At 45.4% G+C, this 18839-nt stretch overlaps 1 protein-coding gene across 7 annotated transcripts in view; it reads left to right on the top strand.

Annotated features, from left to right (window-relative positions):
- The window catches only part of LOC124776255 (thiamine transporter 1-like), a 562692-nt gene that overhangs the window by 70571 nt on the left and 473282 nt on the right, over positions 1 to 18839 (top strand). For all 7 annotated transcript variants that reach the window (XM_047251128.1, XM_047251132.1, XM_047251135.1 and 4 more), the window contains exon 2: positions 17966 to 18113. In XM_047251128.1, coding sequence (XP_047107084.1) covers positions 17988 to 18113 — 126 coding nt within the window. In that variant the 5' untranslated portion in view covers positions 17966 to 17987. The remainder of the gene's footprint in view (positions 1 to 17965; positions 18114 to 18839) is intronic.

Here is an 18839-nt window from a genome sequence, read left to right on the forward strand (position 1 = left end):
TGATGCTCCCACATTTTTTAACTTGACTCATGGCACATACTCAGCCATTGACCTCTCTCTTAGTAGCCCAGGTATTCTTCCATACCTCAGTTGGAGGGTCGATGACGACCTTTGTGGTAGCGACCAATTTCCTATCCTGGTTTCTCTTCTTCAATCCCAACCCCCTGACCAGCTGCCACGATGGTCTCTTCGTGGAGCTGACTGGGCAGCCTACACCTCAGCTACTATAGCTATTGCTCCGCTTCCTGGTGGTATTGATTTGGCAGTGGATGAGATCACTATGGCCATTGTTTCTGCTGCTGAGGCAACTGTCCCCTGTGCTTCAAGTCCCTTGGTGGACACCAGAGATTGCAGAAACTATCAAGGACCGCCGGCGAGCCCTGCAGCACCGGCGCCATCCTTCCCTAGAGAATCTGGTTGCCTTTAAATGGCTGTGGGCCTGGACTCTGTGGTTAATCCGGTGGAATAAACAGGACTGCCGTGAACGGTATGTTGCCACCATAGGTTCTTGCACCTCCCCATCTCAGGTGTGGTCGCAGGTTTGGCGCATTTTTGCCCTTCGCCCTCAAACCTGTGTCCCTTGCCTTTCTCTTCGTGGTACACTTTGTACTGACCCAATCGCCATCGCCGAACATCTGGCAGAGTACTTCGCTTGTATTTCCGCGACAAAGCAGAATTCTGCGCCATTAAAGAGCAGGCTGAGCGTACGCAGTTGTCGTTTCGCACGCATCGTTGGGAATGATACAACACCCCGTTTAGTGAATGGGAGTTCCAAAGTGCCCTTACAGCTTGCCCCGATACCTCTCCAGGTCCAGACTGAATTCACAACCAGTTTCTTCGCCATCTCTCGGCGGGACTGTCGGGGTGAATTACTCGCCCTGTTTAACCGCATCTGGACGGAGGGCATTTTCCCAACTCATTGGCAGGATAGCATTACCATCCCAGTGCTGAAACCTGGTGCAGATCTGCTGGTGGTTGATAGCTATCACCCTATCAGCCTTACCAACGTTATGTGCAAACTCCTGGAACGGATGGAGTCGGCAGCCCATGTGGATCCTCGAAGCTCAGGGCCTCCTAGCCCAGCAAGAGGGGGGCTTCCGTCAGGGCCGCTCAGCGATCGACAATTTAGTCTTGCTAGAGTTGGCTATTCGTACAGCTTTTACTCGGTGAGAACATCTAGTTGCTGTTTTCTTTGATCTTTGGAAGGCTTATGATACCACCTGGCGCCATTGTATTCTTGCTACGCTGTATGAATGGGGCTTACGGGGTCCACTTCCGATTTTTCTATGGAATTTCCTCTCCAATCGCTCCTTTCGGGTTCGAGTTGGCACATATTTTAGCTCTGCTCATATTCAGGAGCACGGTGTCCCACAGGGCTCGGTTCTCAGTGTTCCCCTCTTTTTGGTGGCTATTAATGGTCTTGCAGCTGTGGTGGGCTTATCGGTCTGTTCCTCTCTTTATGCCAATGACTTTTATCTTTATTACAGTTCCCCAAGCATCAGTGTCACTGAACAGCGGCTGCAGGGAGCTACCCGTAAGGCACATTTTTGTGCATCCAACCATGGTTTTCAGTTCACAGCCTCCAAGACATGAGTGATGCATTTCTGTCGTCGTGGCACGGTCTGTCTCCATCCGGACCTCTACCTTGCCAATGAACTCCTTCGTATTGAGGAGACGCATTGCTTCCTTGGCATGCTGTTTGATGCTCAGCTCACTTGGACACCTCATCTTCGCGAGCTTAAACAACGGTGCCGGCGGCACCTCAACATCCTTCACTGCCTCAGCCACACCGTTTGGGGGGGCTGCACGAACAACCCTCCTACAGTTCTATAAGGCCTTAGTCCAGTCCCATCTCGACTACGGGAGCATGGTGTATGACTCAGCAACACCTTCAACGTTGCAGATCCTCGACCCGATTCTCCATTGTGGCGTCAGACTGGCGACAGATGCCTTCCGCACTAGTCCGGTGACTAGCCTTCTTGTAGAAGCTGGAATCCCTCCCCTACGATTCCGCCGAAAACAGTTGCTTGCCTCATACATCGCCCGCGTCCATGTCTCGCCCAACCACCCAAACCGCAGGCTCCTTTTTCCATCTTCTGCGCTCCCCTCCCCACTACGGCGGACTAGGTCGGGTCTCCCGATTGCGGTCCGCGTTTGTTCCCTTCTCTCGTCACTCGAGTCCTTTCCCCTTCCTCCATCCTTCTGGCCCCCTTCTTCTACCCCTCCTTGGTCCCTCCCTCGCTTGCGGGTTTGATTGGATTTGTCCTGCGACTCCAAGTCCTCCGTTCCACCTGCCAGTCTTCGTCAACAATTCCTGGCTCCTCTTACCTTGTTTTGCGATGTAGATGTAGTCTACCCTGATGGTTCTGTGGTCGATGGACGCACTGGGTTTGCTTTCATCCACAGCGACTATGTTGAGCAGCATTCCCTGCCTTGTGGGAGCAGTGTTTTCACTGCAGAGCTGGTTGCTCTTTATCATGCACTCGCTCACCTTTCCTCCTGCCCTGGGGAGTCATTTGTCATATGCAGTGACTCCCTGAGTGGATTGCAAGCACTCGACCAGTGTTTTTCTCGGGACCCTTTGGTGGACGGTATTCAAGATGCTGTTTCTGCTTTCGCCGAGTGTGGTCGTTCAGCGACATTTGTGTGGACCCTGGGCCACATCGGCATTCCAGGAAACGAACGTGTCAATTGGTTGGCCAAGCAGGCCACCACTTCGCCACCCCTGGAGCTTGGTATCGTGGAAAGAGACCTCCGGTCAGCCCTACATTGCAAGGTCCGCGATGTCTGGAGCTCTGAAGCTCTGAATGGTCTGTCTTGAACACGCCAAATAAGCTCCGCATGGTAAAGTCATCCACAGCCGTATGGAACTCATCCTTGAGGACACGCGTATGGACTCAGTTGTTCCCTTCTGTCTCCGAATTGGACACACGCGGTTTACCCACAGCTATCTCCTTCGTCGTGAGAACCCGCCCAAGTGTCGCTGTGATGCAGGGCTGACAGTAGTCCATCTTCTGATGGACTGCCCCCTTTTAGCCCCCTTGCGGCAGTCCTTTAATTTACCAGCTGCACTTCCTTTAATTCTAGGTGGCGATGCCTCTATAGCTGACTCAGTTTTACGTTTCATCCGTGCAGCTGGGTTTTATCACTCACTCTAGTGTGGGCACTCTTGCATGATTTCTCAGGCTACACCCACTCCAGCGACTTTTAATTGTGATGTGGATACCAAAATAGTGTCTTTTATGGTAACAAGTTGTGTTGGTACCTCTATCAATGCTTTCCAGCTGGAGGTTCTTCATTTGTAGTTGAGAGGTTGACCTTTTACCTGATCCATCAACTACTGTAGTCTGTTTTACTCTAGTCAACTATTTGCTCTGCTCCTTTTAAGTGTCCTCTATTTTGTGTTACTGCGGTGTTCATTTTATCTCTGTACCCCTTGGTGTTCCCTCCCTCTGGATGCAGAGGTTACGCTTTTATTGTATAGGCCTTTTACAAGTATGTCTGTTTGGAACTGGGGCTGATGACCTCGATGTTTAGCCCCCATCAAACCCCAAAACCAACCAACCTTGTCACATGGTTGCAGTGTTTTCACTGCAGAGCTGGTGGCCATATCTCATGCTCTTGAGCACATCCGCTCATGCCCTGGCACGTCATTTCTCCTGTGCACTGACTCATTGAGCAGCCTACAAGTTATCGACCAGTACTACCCCCGCCATCTATGCCTTGGATGGTCCTGCTGTTCAGTGATGTTTGTGTGACCCTAGGACAAGTCGGAATCCCTGGCAACGAACTTGCTGACAGGCTGGCCAAACAGGTGACATGGAAACTGTTTCAGGAGATGGGCATCTCTTAAGCTGAGCTGTGTAATGTCTTACGCTGCAGGGTTTTCAGGCTTTTGGAGACAGAATGGCACAACAGTACGCACAACAAACTGTGTGCCATTAAGGAGACTACGAATGTGTGGCAGTCTTCCATGCGGTCCTCTCGCAGGGAATCGATTGTCCTCTGTCAGCTCCGCAGTGGCCATACATGGCTAATGCATGGTTACCTACTCCATCCCAAGGACCCACCTCAGTGTCGCCTGGCTCCCAAATGACAATCGTCCACCTCTTGCTGGACCATCCACTTTTCGCCGCTCTGCTGCAGACTTAAACTTTCTCAGCACCCTACCTTCAGTGTTGGGCGACAATGCCTCAGCAGCAGCAGCTTTAGTTTTACGTTTTATCTGTGAGAGTGGGTTGTATACTTCTACGTAGGTTTTAGCGCGTGTCTTTCGTCCCTCTGTGCCCTCCACCCTAATGCTTTTAGGGTAGAGGTTTTAATGTGTTGCAGTGTGGCTGGCTTTTCCTTTTTATTCTTGTGGTCCGCCAGCCACTGTAATCTGCTTTCTTGTTTTACTCTCTTCTGTTTCTAGCATCTCTCTGTTGTTTTCTTGTCCTCTTTTGTTCCTTTTAGTGTTTGTTGCCTTTCCTTCGTTCTTGTGGCTTTTCCTTTCTTTCTGTTTTGTGTTATATGTCTGGTATGTTTCATCCTCACACTTGTGGCATTGTTTTATGAGGAACAAGGGACCGATGACCTTGTAGTTTGGTCCCTTTCCCTCTCTTTTAAACCAACCAACCAACCTTGTCCTTTCACAACTAGACTATGGGTGCTTTCTTTATGCCTCTGCACGTCCATCCCTCTTACGCTGTCTCAACCCCATCCACCATAGTGGCACCCATTTGGCCACTGGCACCTTTTACACTAGCTCATTTGAGAGTCTGTATGCTGAACCTGCTGAACTACCACTGTCCTACCGCTGTGACTTTTTCCTCAGCAGGTATGCATGGCTACCCATCTCGTGCCCCCTCCTTTGACGATTCCTTGGATCACCAGTGTGGGTTGCATCCCTCTTCTCTGTTACTTCCTGGAGTCCGCTTTCAGCACTTGCTCCCCCCCCCCCCCCTCTCTCCCCCCCCCCCCACCTGGGGGGTCCACAACTCTTTTGTGGATACGTGCGTAGTGAGCACGGGACCCTGAGCTAATGTGGTCCTCCTTCCTTTCTGGGTTGCATACCTTCCTTTTCCATATCCTTCCCCATCCCCCATCTTCGCCCTCCCCTCTTTTCCTCTGCCTCTGCCTTCCATTTCTCCCCCTCTGGGAGTATGTTTTGTGCCTACATTCGGAGACGGATGCTCGAAAATGTAAAACAGTCTCTCTTCTTCGCTTTTTCTGCTGGCAAGTGTGTGAAGGCCGACCCACACATTCCCATGTGTAGCCGGTGACGGGGTAACGTGTAATTCCCCGCCCCGGGTAGACAGGTAGGACACGTATGTACCCCCTGGTAACAGCCAGGCCCAGGGAGGGGTGATTACCCGAGCTGATAACTTGCAAAAGTGCTGATTGGTCCCTCAGTCTGTTTCTCGTGAGAGGTGACCTGAGGTGTGAACAATCACCTAAGGCAGTAGTGCCCTCAGAGAGGGCACCCACGAGGAAGTTGCGCGCCATCAGAGATGCTAGTAATCGTGGGGGATACTTCCACAATGGTTTCCTCATCGTCTACTATTTCTGCTCACAAGCGTAAGTTCAATGAGTCTCAGCCACAGACAGTTCTTCCATCGTTGCCACAGTTCTTTGTTGCTTCTCGGTCTGACGAAGGTCAAGACTTCTCCATGGTCAACCCTTTCATTATTCAGAAAGGTGTCGATGCAATTGCAGGTCCTGTAAAGTCTTGTTCCCGATTACGAAATGGCACCTTGTTGTTAGTGTGGTGTCACCGCCAGACACCACACTTGCTAGGTGGTAGCTTTTAAATCGGCCGCGGTCCGCTAGTATACGTCGGACCCACGTGTCGCCACTATCACTGATAGCAGACCGAGTGCCGCCATACGGCAGGTCTAGTCTAGAGAGACTTACTAGCACTCGCCCCAGTTGTACGGACGACTTAGCTAGCGATGCAACACTGACGAAGCCTCGTTTATTTGCAGAGAAGATAGTTAGAATAGCCTTCAGGTAAGTCAATGGCTACGACCTAGCAAGGCGCCATAGCAATTGATAGTTATCGTATGAAGCATGTCTCATCAAGAACGATGTATACAAATGATGGATTAAAGTTAAGTATTCCAGAAGCTACGTACTTTTCTTTATAGCATTCATTACGTATCCTGTTTGACCTCACGCCATCCTGCGTGAGCTTATAGCGTGCATTTCGGCCTTCTCTAGCAATATAACAGTTAGAAACAGTCAGTGCCCTCTAGGCACAAAAATTGCTGCGTACTTCACTGCTACACACCTTCCCTGTCTGGGTGGAAGCGCACCGCACTTTAAATTCATCACATGGGGTCATTTATACATGCTCACTCGATGGATTGTCTGACGAGGAAATTCAAAACTACCTGTCTGACCAGGGTGTCACGGCTGTTCATTGAGTCGTGAAAAGGGTTGACAAGAACATCGTTCCAACCCGTACTGTCTTCTTGGCTTTTGACAGAGTTCAACTCCCATCGAACATAAAAGCGGGCTATGAGATAATTTTTGTTTGCCCTTACATCCCAAACCATATGAGTTTCTATCGGTGTCTGCGGTTCAATTCTACCAGCTAGTCATGTTCCAATCCGGCCAAATGCGTTACGTGTGGCAAGGATGCCCATGAGGGTGCTTATCCACCTCCATCCCCTCATTGCATCAACTGCATGGGTGACCACGCTGCTTCCTCTAGAGATTGCCCCATTTTTAAAGACGAACGGCTCATTCAGGAAATCAGAGTGAAGGAAAAGGTGTCGACCTTTGCTGCTCGAAAGTTGTTTGCCAGTCGAAAGCCCACTGTGCCTCACACACTGTCCTTGCCTCTCCTCGGCCAACAAAGGAGGCAGCCACTCAGACTTGTGATCTCACCTTTAGTGCCACGGTTGTCAGATCAGCCAGCGCAAAGATCGCCCGTTCAACCTCCCCACTCTCACCTGCTCACTCTATGGCTCACCCTTCATCGGAATCTGCTAAATCTCTAGCCCCAAAAGTCAGACACCCCGACTTCCAAAAAAGAGCCTACTCGTTAAGACTTTTTACGTACCCCAATTTCACAACCATCGGTTCCTCCTTCATCTTAACATTTTATTTCCAAAAAGGCTAATAATAAACCCAGTTCCTCTCCTTCTCCGCCACGGCATGTCTCATCTACAGCACCGCCTAGCGGTAACCGCCCTTGGCCGACTTCTGTGTCGCCGAGGCGCACTGCTGGTGGCCGATCAACCGGCTGATCGCTGGTGGCAGGAGCTGCTCCTGAACAACCTATGGATCAACATCTTCTGCCTTCGGCTAACTGCCTTTCCACGCTGTTGGTTGCATGCTCTGAGCAGTCGTTGAATTGAGGGCAACCTTGGTCACATTCTTCCATTTTCTGTCCACCCTATGTCCATTATCCATTGGAATATCCGCAGCATCCGAGCCACTCGGGATGAATTGTCGATCCTCTTACGATCCTACTCGCCGGTCATCTTCTGTCTTCAGGAAACAAAGCTGCGTCCCCGCGACCGCTTTGTTTTCCCCCATTTTCAGTCAGTCCGATTTGATCTTCCCTCTGTTGAAGGCAGTCCAGCACATGGAGGACTCATGATTCTTCTCCATGATACTCTCCATTATCACCCAATCCCCTTAAACACTTCCTTCCAAGCTGTCGCTGTCTGTCTTTTCCTTTCTGGATAAACCTTCTCTCTTTGTACTGTCTACATTCCATCGTCCACACCAATGGCACGAGCTGATCTCCTTCATCTTCTTGGTCAGCTTCCACCCCCCCATATTTACTGATTGGGGACTTCAATGCCCACCACCCGCTTTGTGGATCTCTGCATCCTTGTCCGCACGGCTCCCTATTGATAAACGTCTTCCACCAAGCGGATCTTGTTTGCCTCAACACTGCGGACCCTACGTTTTTGTTTGCCTCCATGACAAATTTCTCTCATTTGGACCTTTCGGTCGGTACTGTTCCGATAGCTCGGCGCTTCAAATGGTTCGCTCTTGCTGATACACACTCGAGTGACCACTTTCTATGAGTCCTTCAATTGCAGCCACAACTGCCATATATGCGCCCGAGACGCTGGAAGTTTGCCCAAGCCAATTGGACACTTTTCTCGTCTCTAGCGACATTCGATGACTGTCACTTTCTTAGCATCGACGATGAGGTCACTCATATTACAGAAGTTATTCTTACAGCCTCGCACCTCTGAATTGCCCCGGTGCCCCCCAGTTCCTTGGTGGAACGAGGCGTGCCATGACACAATACGTGAGCGGCGATGTGCTCTTCGCGTTTTCAGACACCATCCTACTTTGGCCAACTGTATCCGCTATAAGCAGTTCCGTGCGCGATGCCGTTGCGTCATCTGCGATAGCAAGAAGGCAAGCTGGGAATTCTTTACTAGCTCATTTAACACTTTCACTCCCTCCTCGGAAGTTTGGAGTCGGATTCGGCAGTTATCTGGAGCGCCTAGTTTCTTCCCGGTCTCTGGGCTCACTGTCACGCATGATAAATTAGTGGACCCCGTCGCAATTTCTAACTCATTGGGTCAACACTTTGCTGAGATTTCAAGCTCTTCAAATTACCCACCAGCGTTTCTCCCGAAGAAACGTGCAGCGGAAGTGCAACCTCTTGCTTTCTCTCAAAACTGCGAAAGCTACAATACTGTTTTCTCCATGCGGGAACTCCAACATGCACTCTCTTCTTCTCACTGTTCTGCCCCAGGACCGAATGGTATCCACATACAAATGTTGCTGCATTTATCATACCATAGTCTGCGTTATCTCCTTCGCCTTTATAATCGAATTTGAACCAACAGTTTTCCCAGACGATGGCGGGAAGCTATCGTTGTTCCTGTTCCGAAACCTGGAGAGGACAAACCTCTCCCCTCTAGCTATCGCCCCATTTCTCTCACGAGTAGTGTGTGTAAGGTTGTGGAGCGTATTGTGAATTGCCGTTTAGCCTGGAGGCTGGAGTCCCGCAGTCTTTTAACACCTGCCCAATGCGGTTTCTGAAAGCATCGTTCTGCAGTTGACCATCTTGTTGCTCTCTCCACTTATATCATGAACAATTTTCTCCAGAAATGCCAAACAGTAGCGATATTTTTGGATCTGGAGAGATCATACGAAACCTGTTGGAGGACAGGCATCCTCCATACACTGTTCTCTTGGGGCTTTCGAGGTCGGCTGCCCCTTTTTCTTTGTGAATTTATGGCAGAGCACACATTTAAAGTGCGGGTGAACACTACTCTCTCCCATACCTTCTCCCCAGGGCTCCGTGCTAAGTGTTGTACTGCCATAAATCCAATTATGGAATGTCTCCTTCCTAATGTCTCGGGCTCCCTCTTTGTGGACGATTTTGCAATCTACTACAGCTCTCAACGGACCAGCCTTCTTGAACGTCGTCTTCAAGGATGTCTCGATCGCTTCCACTCTTGGAGCATCGAAACCGGCTTTTCTCCCAGTAAGACCGTTTGTGTTAATTTTTGGCATTGTACAGAGTTTCTTCCGCCTTCCTTACATCTAGGCCCTATCAACCTTCCATTCATGGATGTCGCTAAATTCTTGGGTCTTATGTTTGACAGAAAACTGTGCTGGTCCTCCTACGTTTCCTAGCTTTTGGCTCGCAGTCTGCGATCCCTTAACACCCTCCGTGTCCTGGGGAGCGGACAGAGTGGTCCTTCTCCGCCTCTATCGCGCCTTAGTGCACTCGAAATTGGACTATGGCAGCATAGTTTACTCCTCTGCTCGACTGTCTATTCTTCGGCGTCTCGACTCTATCCACCACCGTGGATTACATTTAGTGTCTGGAGCTTTTTACACCAGCTCTATGGAAAGCCTGTATGCTGAGAGTGCTGAACCTCCACTGTCCAATCGGCGAGCTGTCCTTCTGAGTCATTATGCTAGCCATCTGTCTTCCATGCCTGCAAATCCAGCCCATGACATTTTTTCGACGCCTCCTTGGATTTAGGGTATGTTGGCCGTCATTCCTCCCTACTACCACCGGGAGTCTGCTTCCGTCAACTGCTCCATTCTCTTTCCTTCCACTTTCCTAAAACTTTCTTGACAACTTGGGGTACAGCACCGCCTTAGCTCCGGCCCCGGACCTGCCTGCTCCATGACCTTTGTCAGTTTCCCAAGGATGGTACCCCTTCTCTTGTTTATCATCGGGCATTTGCTGCTCTCTCTGCACAAATGAAGGATGCCACATTTATTTACACTGATGGCTCAAAAACATCGTTTGGTGTTGGGAGTGCCTATATTGTTGGCGACACCCCAAATCGATTTCGGCTTCCCGACCAGTGTTCAGTTTATACTGCGGAGCTTTACGCTGTTCTCCAGGCTGTCTAATACATCCGTCGCCATCAGCGGATACAGTATGTTATCTGCTCAGACTCTCTCAGCTCTCTCCTCAGTCTCCAAGCTCTCTACCCTGTCCACCCTCTGGTCCACAGGATTCAGGACTGCCTCCACTTGCTCCACTTGGGGGGCGTCTCTGTGGCATTCCTCTGGATCCCAGGACATGTTGGTATCTGTGGAAATTTGGCGGCCGATATAGCAGCCAAGGCTGCAGTCTCTCTTCTTCGGCCAGCTATTCGCATGATTCCCTTCGCCGATCTACGGAGTGTTTTATGTTGCTGTGTTGCTCTTTTATGGCATGCACATTGGTCAACACTTCCCAATTATAAATTGCGGGACGTGAAAGCTCTTCCCTGTGCTTGGACCTCTTCCTCCCAAACTCGTCATCGGGAGGAGGTAATTTTAACTAGACTCCGGATAGGGCACTGTCTTTTTAGCCATCGACACCTTTTAAGCGGCGATCCTCCCCCACTCTGTCCCCACTGTTCTCAACTGTGGATGGTGAGACACCTTTTACTTGAGTGCCCCTATTTTACTTCATTATGCGCCCGTCTACAGCTGTCGCCTGATATATCTTTCATTTTAGCAGGTGACATGCGATGAGCCGATCGTGTTCTCGAGTTCATTAGTGCCAGTGAGATGATGTCAGTCATTTGAAGCTCTTTTTGGGGACAAACAACCCCCCTTTCTACAGTGTTTTTTTAAGCTTTCTTTCTGTTTTTGGTTTCCCCACTTTTTTGAGCTTTGCTCTCATTGCTGCTGGTTTCCAGTTTCGTTTTTTGGCCTTTCCTAAGTCACAGACCGGGCACTAATGACCGTAGCAATTTTGTGCCCTAAAATCATAACCAAAAAAAAAGCACTTGCTCCGGTGGCTTAACTTTACACTACCTGCAACTTTCCCAGAGAGTGTGAACCCTTCACCATTTTGGATTCGTGAAACAGCCTGTGTTAACCTTGGCCTTCATTTGCTTCCTAAGGACACTACTCCAGTCTCACTGTATCGCCTTTAGTTTCACGAACATCACACTGAACTTCGCGGTAGTACCTTTGTGTAAACTGATGTCTCTGAATGACCGTGTTGTCGGGTGTGCCTTCGTCATTGGCGCCCGTGTCTTTTGATATCAGCTTCCAGCGCACTGCTCACTATTTACAGCTGTGCTCTTCGCCCTGTATCAGGCCACAGAGTACATCTGGCGACATAGATGTTTCAGTTGTGTCCTCCGCTCAGACTTTCTCAATGCCCTTCAAAGCCTATGTGCACTGTACCCCACCCATCCCTTAGTGCAAAGGTTCCAGAAAAACTGTCACTTGCTCACTCTTCGTGGAGCCACTGTGATGTTTGTGGGTTCCTGGTCATGTGGGTCTGCCAGGAACCAGGAAATGAGGCTGCTGATGCTGCTGCCAAGGCTTCTTCATACCGCAGGCCACTAGTTTCCTGTATTTCCTCCTCTGTGTTGCCATCTGTCAGGAGGTGGTGTCTCTTTGGCATCACCATTTGTCCTCCCTTCATGGGAATAAGCTCTGGATTATTAAGCCTCTCCCAGTGGCTTGGATGACATCCTCTCGGCCCTCCCGCAGGGAGGAGGTCATTTTAACTAGGTTGCGAATTGGGCTCTGCCTTTTTGGCCATCATCATTTGATAAGTGGTGCTCCCCCACCACTTTGTACACATTGTGCCAAAGTCTTAACTGTCCACCACTTCCTGACGGAATGCCCATTTTTTTAACCTTTTGCATTCTTGCATGGGTTTGCCGTCTGAGTTATTGGCTGTTTTGGCAAATGACGCATGGGCTGTCAACCGCGTTTTGTGTTTTATCCATCAAAGCATTATGGCGAAGGCCATTTAATTTTTAGTATTTGATCTCTGTTTCTGTATGGTGTTTTTTGTAGCCCTTTCTCCACATCCCTGTTTTTAGCTGTCTCCTCTCTTATGTCAGTTGGGATTGACATATAGTTGTTTTTTAACTCCTCTCCATCTTCATGTTCTATAGTTTTGACCCCAGTTGTTTTTGCGCCTCAAAACAAAACAAATAAGCGGTTGACTGTTGTGGATGCTGCTGAAATACAGTTCACGTATTTCATAACAGCTGTAGTCGCCGCAATGCTTTTTCCTTCAGACATGCATACATGTCCGCAGGAATATTGCATTGTTCTTGACAATACAGACTATACAATATTGTATCTATCCACTGATACTGGGCAGTGACTTCCAATTAAAATGTCCTCCTCTGTACGGGAATTACATAATGCGTCTAAGAGTTCAAACAGTCCTGCAGGAACAATGACATACGGAAGCTCGGGTCTCGCAATGAGTCGTGCGTGGATGGCCAAAGTGGGTAAGGTGACCTCTTGTGTAAAGCAGGAAATCTGGTTCAAGTCCTGGACTGACGCAGATTTTTCATGTCATCTTTTCCTCGTACTTCTAATTGTTGTTAGTATTTGCAACTGCAAATACCTTTTGTGTATTTCATAACGGCTTTATTCACTTCAGTGCCTGTTCCTTGAGACGTGCCTGTATTTCTGAAGAAATATTGCACAATTCTTCTTAATGACACAGACACTTCGTGAATCGTGAGCAGTTTAAAATTTGTGTCCTGTTATGGTCTTCAAATTTTGATGTGCTTTTGGTTAACCTTGCACCATTCTCTCTCTCTCATTGTCCGAGGACATGCTGAAAATTAATGCCTCTGAATTTTTTATGTGGAAGCTCATAAAGCATTTTCAGTAAAGCAAGAGTTCTTAACATTCTACATCTTTGTTCTTCATGTCCGCATTCTAATTTCTCAACACAGTCAACCAGATGAACGCATAGCTCCCAGCGAGTGACCTGTTTGTTGTTACTGTCGCTATAGAATGTTTGACTATGTAGACTGAGCCACAACCTCATCTCTGCTTGCACTGCTTCATCACTATCAAAGTGAAGTCCTCAAGGGTGTTCTTTAAGTTTTGGAAACAGATGAAAACTCGCTGGAGCCAAATCAGTACTGTATGGAGGATGATAGATGTCAGTGAACTCAAGGTATCAGATTGTTGCAGATGTCAGAGCACTCATTTGTGTCCGACATTGTCAAGCTAAAGGAGAGGATGCTCCATGTGTGGATGAACGTTTTATGTGGTAAGAAACATCAATTACAGCATGATGTTTCTCATGCACCAACATAGTTACATTACACACCACCATATTGCGTGCTAAAATTTGGAACCCTTTGGCAGTAGAGAGCTGCAAATATGAGAAGATGTAGAATGTTAATAATGTTGACCATATTTGAAAAGCTTTGAGAGTTCCATCTAAAAAATATGGTGGCATTACTTTTCAGCATGGCAGAGTATATTCCAGTGCACAGTTGAAGAGAGGTGGTTACAAGTAGTCTCCATGTCTTAAACCTGTTTTTATGGAAAATGGATCTGAAAATTATCCTCTAAAATGTACTCTTTTTGGTGGTTAATGTGAGTTCCATCATTTTGAATAATTTTGGGTGTAGTCTGAAATTTCTTAGGATTTTCAACAGTGAAGTTTCGTGGACATAGTCATATGCAGTGTTAAAATTGCAAAGATCATTGTGAGAAGCTTGTTTCCTGCTATATGCCACAACTAATTTTAAAGTGATGGTTTGTTGTGTGCAGCTACCCCAGGATCTATACTCTCACCAATTTCTAACTGTAGTGACTGTTTAAACCTACCATTTAATATTCTGGAGAACATCTTGTACATCCAGTCCTAGAGATATACACCTCTGTAGTTATTTCTAGTGCTTTGTTGCCTTTTATGTGGAATGGTATCAAAGGGTCATGAGTCACTATACAGAGGAGACATTGAGTCAGACAGGCACAATGAAAAGACTGCCAACATTCAAGCTTTGAGACAGAAAAAGCACACACTCTTTTGCTCAAGTACGACTCGTACACACGTGGCTACTGTCTCCTCCCACTGCAGTTTCGCGCATCCGATAATTGATGTGGGTTCAGCTAGTCCAATTACATCCAGATAGCTTCACAGTTAGACTCAATGATAACCTCGATAGAGGCAAAAGTTTTTTCAATTGCAATGAACACTGTTCCCTCATACAGTGTGTAACCTGTCTTTTCTAAGTACATTACATATTTTGGAGGTCCCTACTTTGGGTGTAAGTCAACTCTTGGTTTCAAGAATAATTTTAGCATGACAACTTTCTTGGAGGACAACAAATTCAGGAAGTTTATTATGAATACTTCGACAACATACAGTTAAAATTTTGGCAATCAGTTTGTCTTTGCTTATTGCACAGTCTGATTTTGCTCTTTGCATACTGACTGGCGAGCATCCATCAGAGGATCTCAAACTATCACCTAGCCTAAAACAGACCCATGTGCACTCCACAGGTTCTCAGCTATCTAGTACCTGCTTCAGTTATTTCACTTGTGTAGTGCACCCCTGATCCATCAAGGGAAGTCCTAAATTCTCCACCCCAAATGGAAGGTTCAGAAATCTGCAGGTTTTATATGTAACTTCAAAACATATTACTTCACAGTAACTTAAAAAAAATCATATCTTTTGCCTGGATGTATCAGGTATTTGCCCGTTACATCCTCTTGATTGAAATTATTGATCTTTACACCTTTTCCTTGGTCTTCTTAAAGGCATTATGCCCACTGGGTAATAATTCATCATTATTTCATGTATTCTGTCATCTTCCATTCTTGTGACATTGTCCATTCAGTTGTTCCTGCATTCCTTAATCTACTCATTTGAGCTTTTCATTCCCTGTCTTCTTTGATGTCAGCATTCGTCCTCCTGTTAGTGTGTACCAAGCTACACTTCTCAGAAACAACATCTCCAATGCTTGTATTTTTTATTCATTTCTTTTTGTTACAGGCAATTATTGACTTCCAAATGTTTTGTAGAACTTAGACAGAATTTTCTTTCTTACTTTAGTTCCTGAGGTTCTATATACTGTTCTGTTAACATAATGAAATATTTCTGCTTTCTTTTGTGCGTCCATTTCTATCATGAATGAGATACTTTGTTATTACTTTGACAGGGATTGGCTCCTAGCTCCCTGAAAGCCATAATGTCTTTTTTCTTTGAAGATACATGCAGATTATATCCCTCAATGATTGTGGATAAAACATTAACAGCTGCCTGGAGTGTGTTCTCAGCTCCAAGGTCATCATGACTTGGGGTGTGTGGCGATTGTTGAACAACTATCAGATTTTTTTTAAATTTATTATTATTATTATTATGGAGACTCAAGTTTAAGCTTTAATTAGAAGCAAACCAATAGACCTATCGCAAAGTGAGTTGCACCAGTATTTTTCTTGGTTTATTCTGGATTAGGCTATATGGAGCAGTCTTCATTTTAAAGTTCAGTATATATATTTTTATTGTAGATTGTAGTAGGGATTGTCTGATTTTCGGCATCTTCGCTATGAACTGCTCACTTTGAAACTATATAGCTTGGAATGTAAACGTCCGATATTAATGAAATTTTAATACATTACAGGCACATATATTGGTAGTGGAAAATCTCAAGTTACAGAATTTTTCAATCACGCAAAGAAAAGTTATGATTTTTCTAAAACAACTTTTTCTGAGCGCTGGATAAACATGTGACAGGAAGTGTGGGTTTGTTTTGAAGGTCTCGTTTGTTTTTTATTTATTTAGTTATTTTTATTCATTCATTCATAGATACGTTTCTTTGTATGGCTGTCGTCATTTCACACACCTGTATGCATCATTTATAATAGAGGTACGTAAGATGATAATGAAAACAGGTTATACAAAATAAATTCATTTTACAAATATTCATATGCACAATTTATCACCGCATTACGTAAAACAGAAGAGCCTACTACAAACTAGAGGAATGAATCATAAGACTTCTCCAATAAAACACCTTGGTTTCCTATTGCATGGAGTAAATTACAAACTGCAATGTATTTTGTTGCTTACAAGCTTATCCATCGTTTTTCTCTCCTTTGTAATTGGGCAACCTGCTTATTTATTTGTAATAATTTCATGTTGCATAAACTCTTTAATGGAATAAAAACTATATTTTTGTGATTAGCTTACTCTTTAATATATGTTTTAAGTTTGTATGGTTCTTTTATGTTTTTGATCCCTTTTGGCCGCTTATAATATATTTTGACTCTTTGATAAAGCATAGTGGCTATCTGACTGGGACACATTAAAATGTGCAGTGCCATAAGGCTCCATTTTGGGATTTTTACAGTTTATCATCTTCATCAATGACCTCCAATTTTGTACAAATGTGGCACAACATTTTCCTTTTATGGGCATACGCACCATTGATGAGGTTCTGGGATTCCAGCTTGCTCTCCGATTCCCTGCATATGAGCTCCCTTTGTTTTGTTTCAGAACTGAGATGGTTTCTGTTGCAACATTCAGTTCCGCAGTGAATTTTGCAGTTGTCGTCGTACTTTTCATCACAGTCCTCTTCAGTGACCATATTTCACAATCACTTAACACACATTTTTGTCCAGATGATGACCATTTATGCAGTATAAATCTTCAATACAATGTCTCTTGACACACCAAACACTTTGTGTTCTTCATGGGTAAGCAGCCAGATTTCACCATCCTGACAACATGATATTTCTATAGTCCAACAGGCCGCCATCTTCAAGTGATAGTGCAACTCACCTGAACATGGTGGCCAGTTGGACCACAGTAATATCGTGTTGTCAGGATGATGAAATCTCACTGCGTACTGTTGAAGAGCATAAACATTTACAACACGAGAAAAATCTACGTAATAACACCAAACACTTCAGCTACCTTGGTTATGGAAGCACCCACCATACGGTCTCCAACAAATGACCCACATTCAGATTCACATGACTGTGACATAATGCACTGACAGCTACCCAGAACAGTGTTCCAATGATGACTGACACTAGCAATCTATGGAGGACACTACACGAGTATCATTCACGGACAAATACAAAAGTGCAACCTGCAGGCTTGGCTATCATCTACATTTATGTTCAAGCATGAACCTCTGTTTTTTTGCAACCTTTGTAATTTAAAAGTGGAAAAGAAACGGTTTCTAGCTTTTAGAACTATTAGTTCCTTCATCAAGGACAAAGAAGGTGAGGTAGGGAAGGTTGGAAAGGATGGGCATGGATTTAGAGGTCAGGATGAGAATGATGAGGACAAGGCCACATTTCTGGGATTTTGGTTGTGGTACTTTATTCTATCTGTAATTTTCTACTTTTCTCAGAAGTACCTTACTAGCCACTCCTGTAATTTGCTGAAGTAATTGGACTAAAGGATATAAATTATGCTTGACAATGATATTTGTATTAAATGTAATCTAGAGATGGGTAAAACATTCTCAGTTAACTTGACACAGTAAATTGACTGATAACTTTTTATTGGAGGATTCAGTCACCAAAGGCTTTGTAGCCACAATGTAGAAGTAATTCAAATAATTATCAATGTGATTGATTAAATTAGCAGTAGCCATAATTGGTTTTTAATGTACTTTATAGAAGTAGTCTGCCACTGTTGCCTTTGCCTGTTGTATCATTGAAGGAACTTATTCTGTAGTTTTTTTGTCATGGAAGCAAAAACTTCTAATCTCTTCTTGTTAACTAATTTCACTGTAATTTTTAACAGCTGTTATCCTGTGTATGGAGATATGGAACTGTGGGCAAAGACATCACTTTTGCTGTGTTCCTTTGGATTCCTGAAAGAGTTCAGGCCATCTGAACCTTTCATAACCAGCTTCTTATTAGGGCCATGGAAAAATTTTACTGAAGAACAGGTAAATATCTGTGTAGATATAAGATATACACCATCAGTACAAAAAGTTCCGAAACTGGTTTTATTCCTGGCATGAAGTGACATCGTTGAACTAACTATTTGGCAGCTTTAACTGACAACAGTAAACAATAGATGTGTTTTTGACCAGGCAATGTTAGGTAGTGCCTGTGCAGCTGTAATGTGTCAGCATGGCCATGTCACAAATTGCTGTCGAGCAACATTTCTAAATCGAGTGTTGAAAGATATTTTCCACAATGTTTTGAAGAAGAGAAAAGTGTGTGTATAGTTTGTCCTGTACACCTTGACTCCCAAACAAACACGATGCATGAACAACTCCTGTCACTTGAGTGAAACATGAACTGCAGACAGTTGTTTTTAGGAACAATTATCACTGGTGATGAGATTTGGTGTTATCAATACAAACCTACCACAAAATGACAAAGTGTAGAAATCCACATAAAGGGTCAATGTTCAGACAAAGTAACTGACATTCAAATCAACATGATGTGCAAGTTGAAGAGTGACAATTTTACATGGTTGTGTGAACATTCGGTGCCTTATACTCAAGTGGGTGAAGACTATGTAGAACACCTGAAGCATTTAAACTGCCATCTTAACTTTTCAATATTTTTTGTTAATCCAGGTTTGATGCTTTTTGGATGGTGGGATATCATTTACAACAAAGATTAATGTTTTGAATGTGTTAGTGTAGATAAAGTTTATGAGA

Source organism: Schistocerca piceifrons, chromosome 2 (assembly GCF_021461385.2).
Source record: "Schistocerca piceifrons isolate TAMUIC-IGC-003096 chromosome 2, iqSchPice1.1, whole genome shotgun sequence".
Lineage (NCBI taxonomy): Eukaryota > Metazoa > Arthropoda > Insecta > Orthoptera > Acrididae > Schistocerca > Schistocerca piceifrons.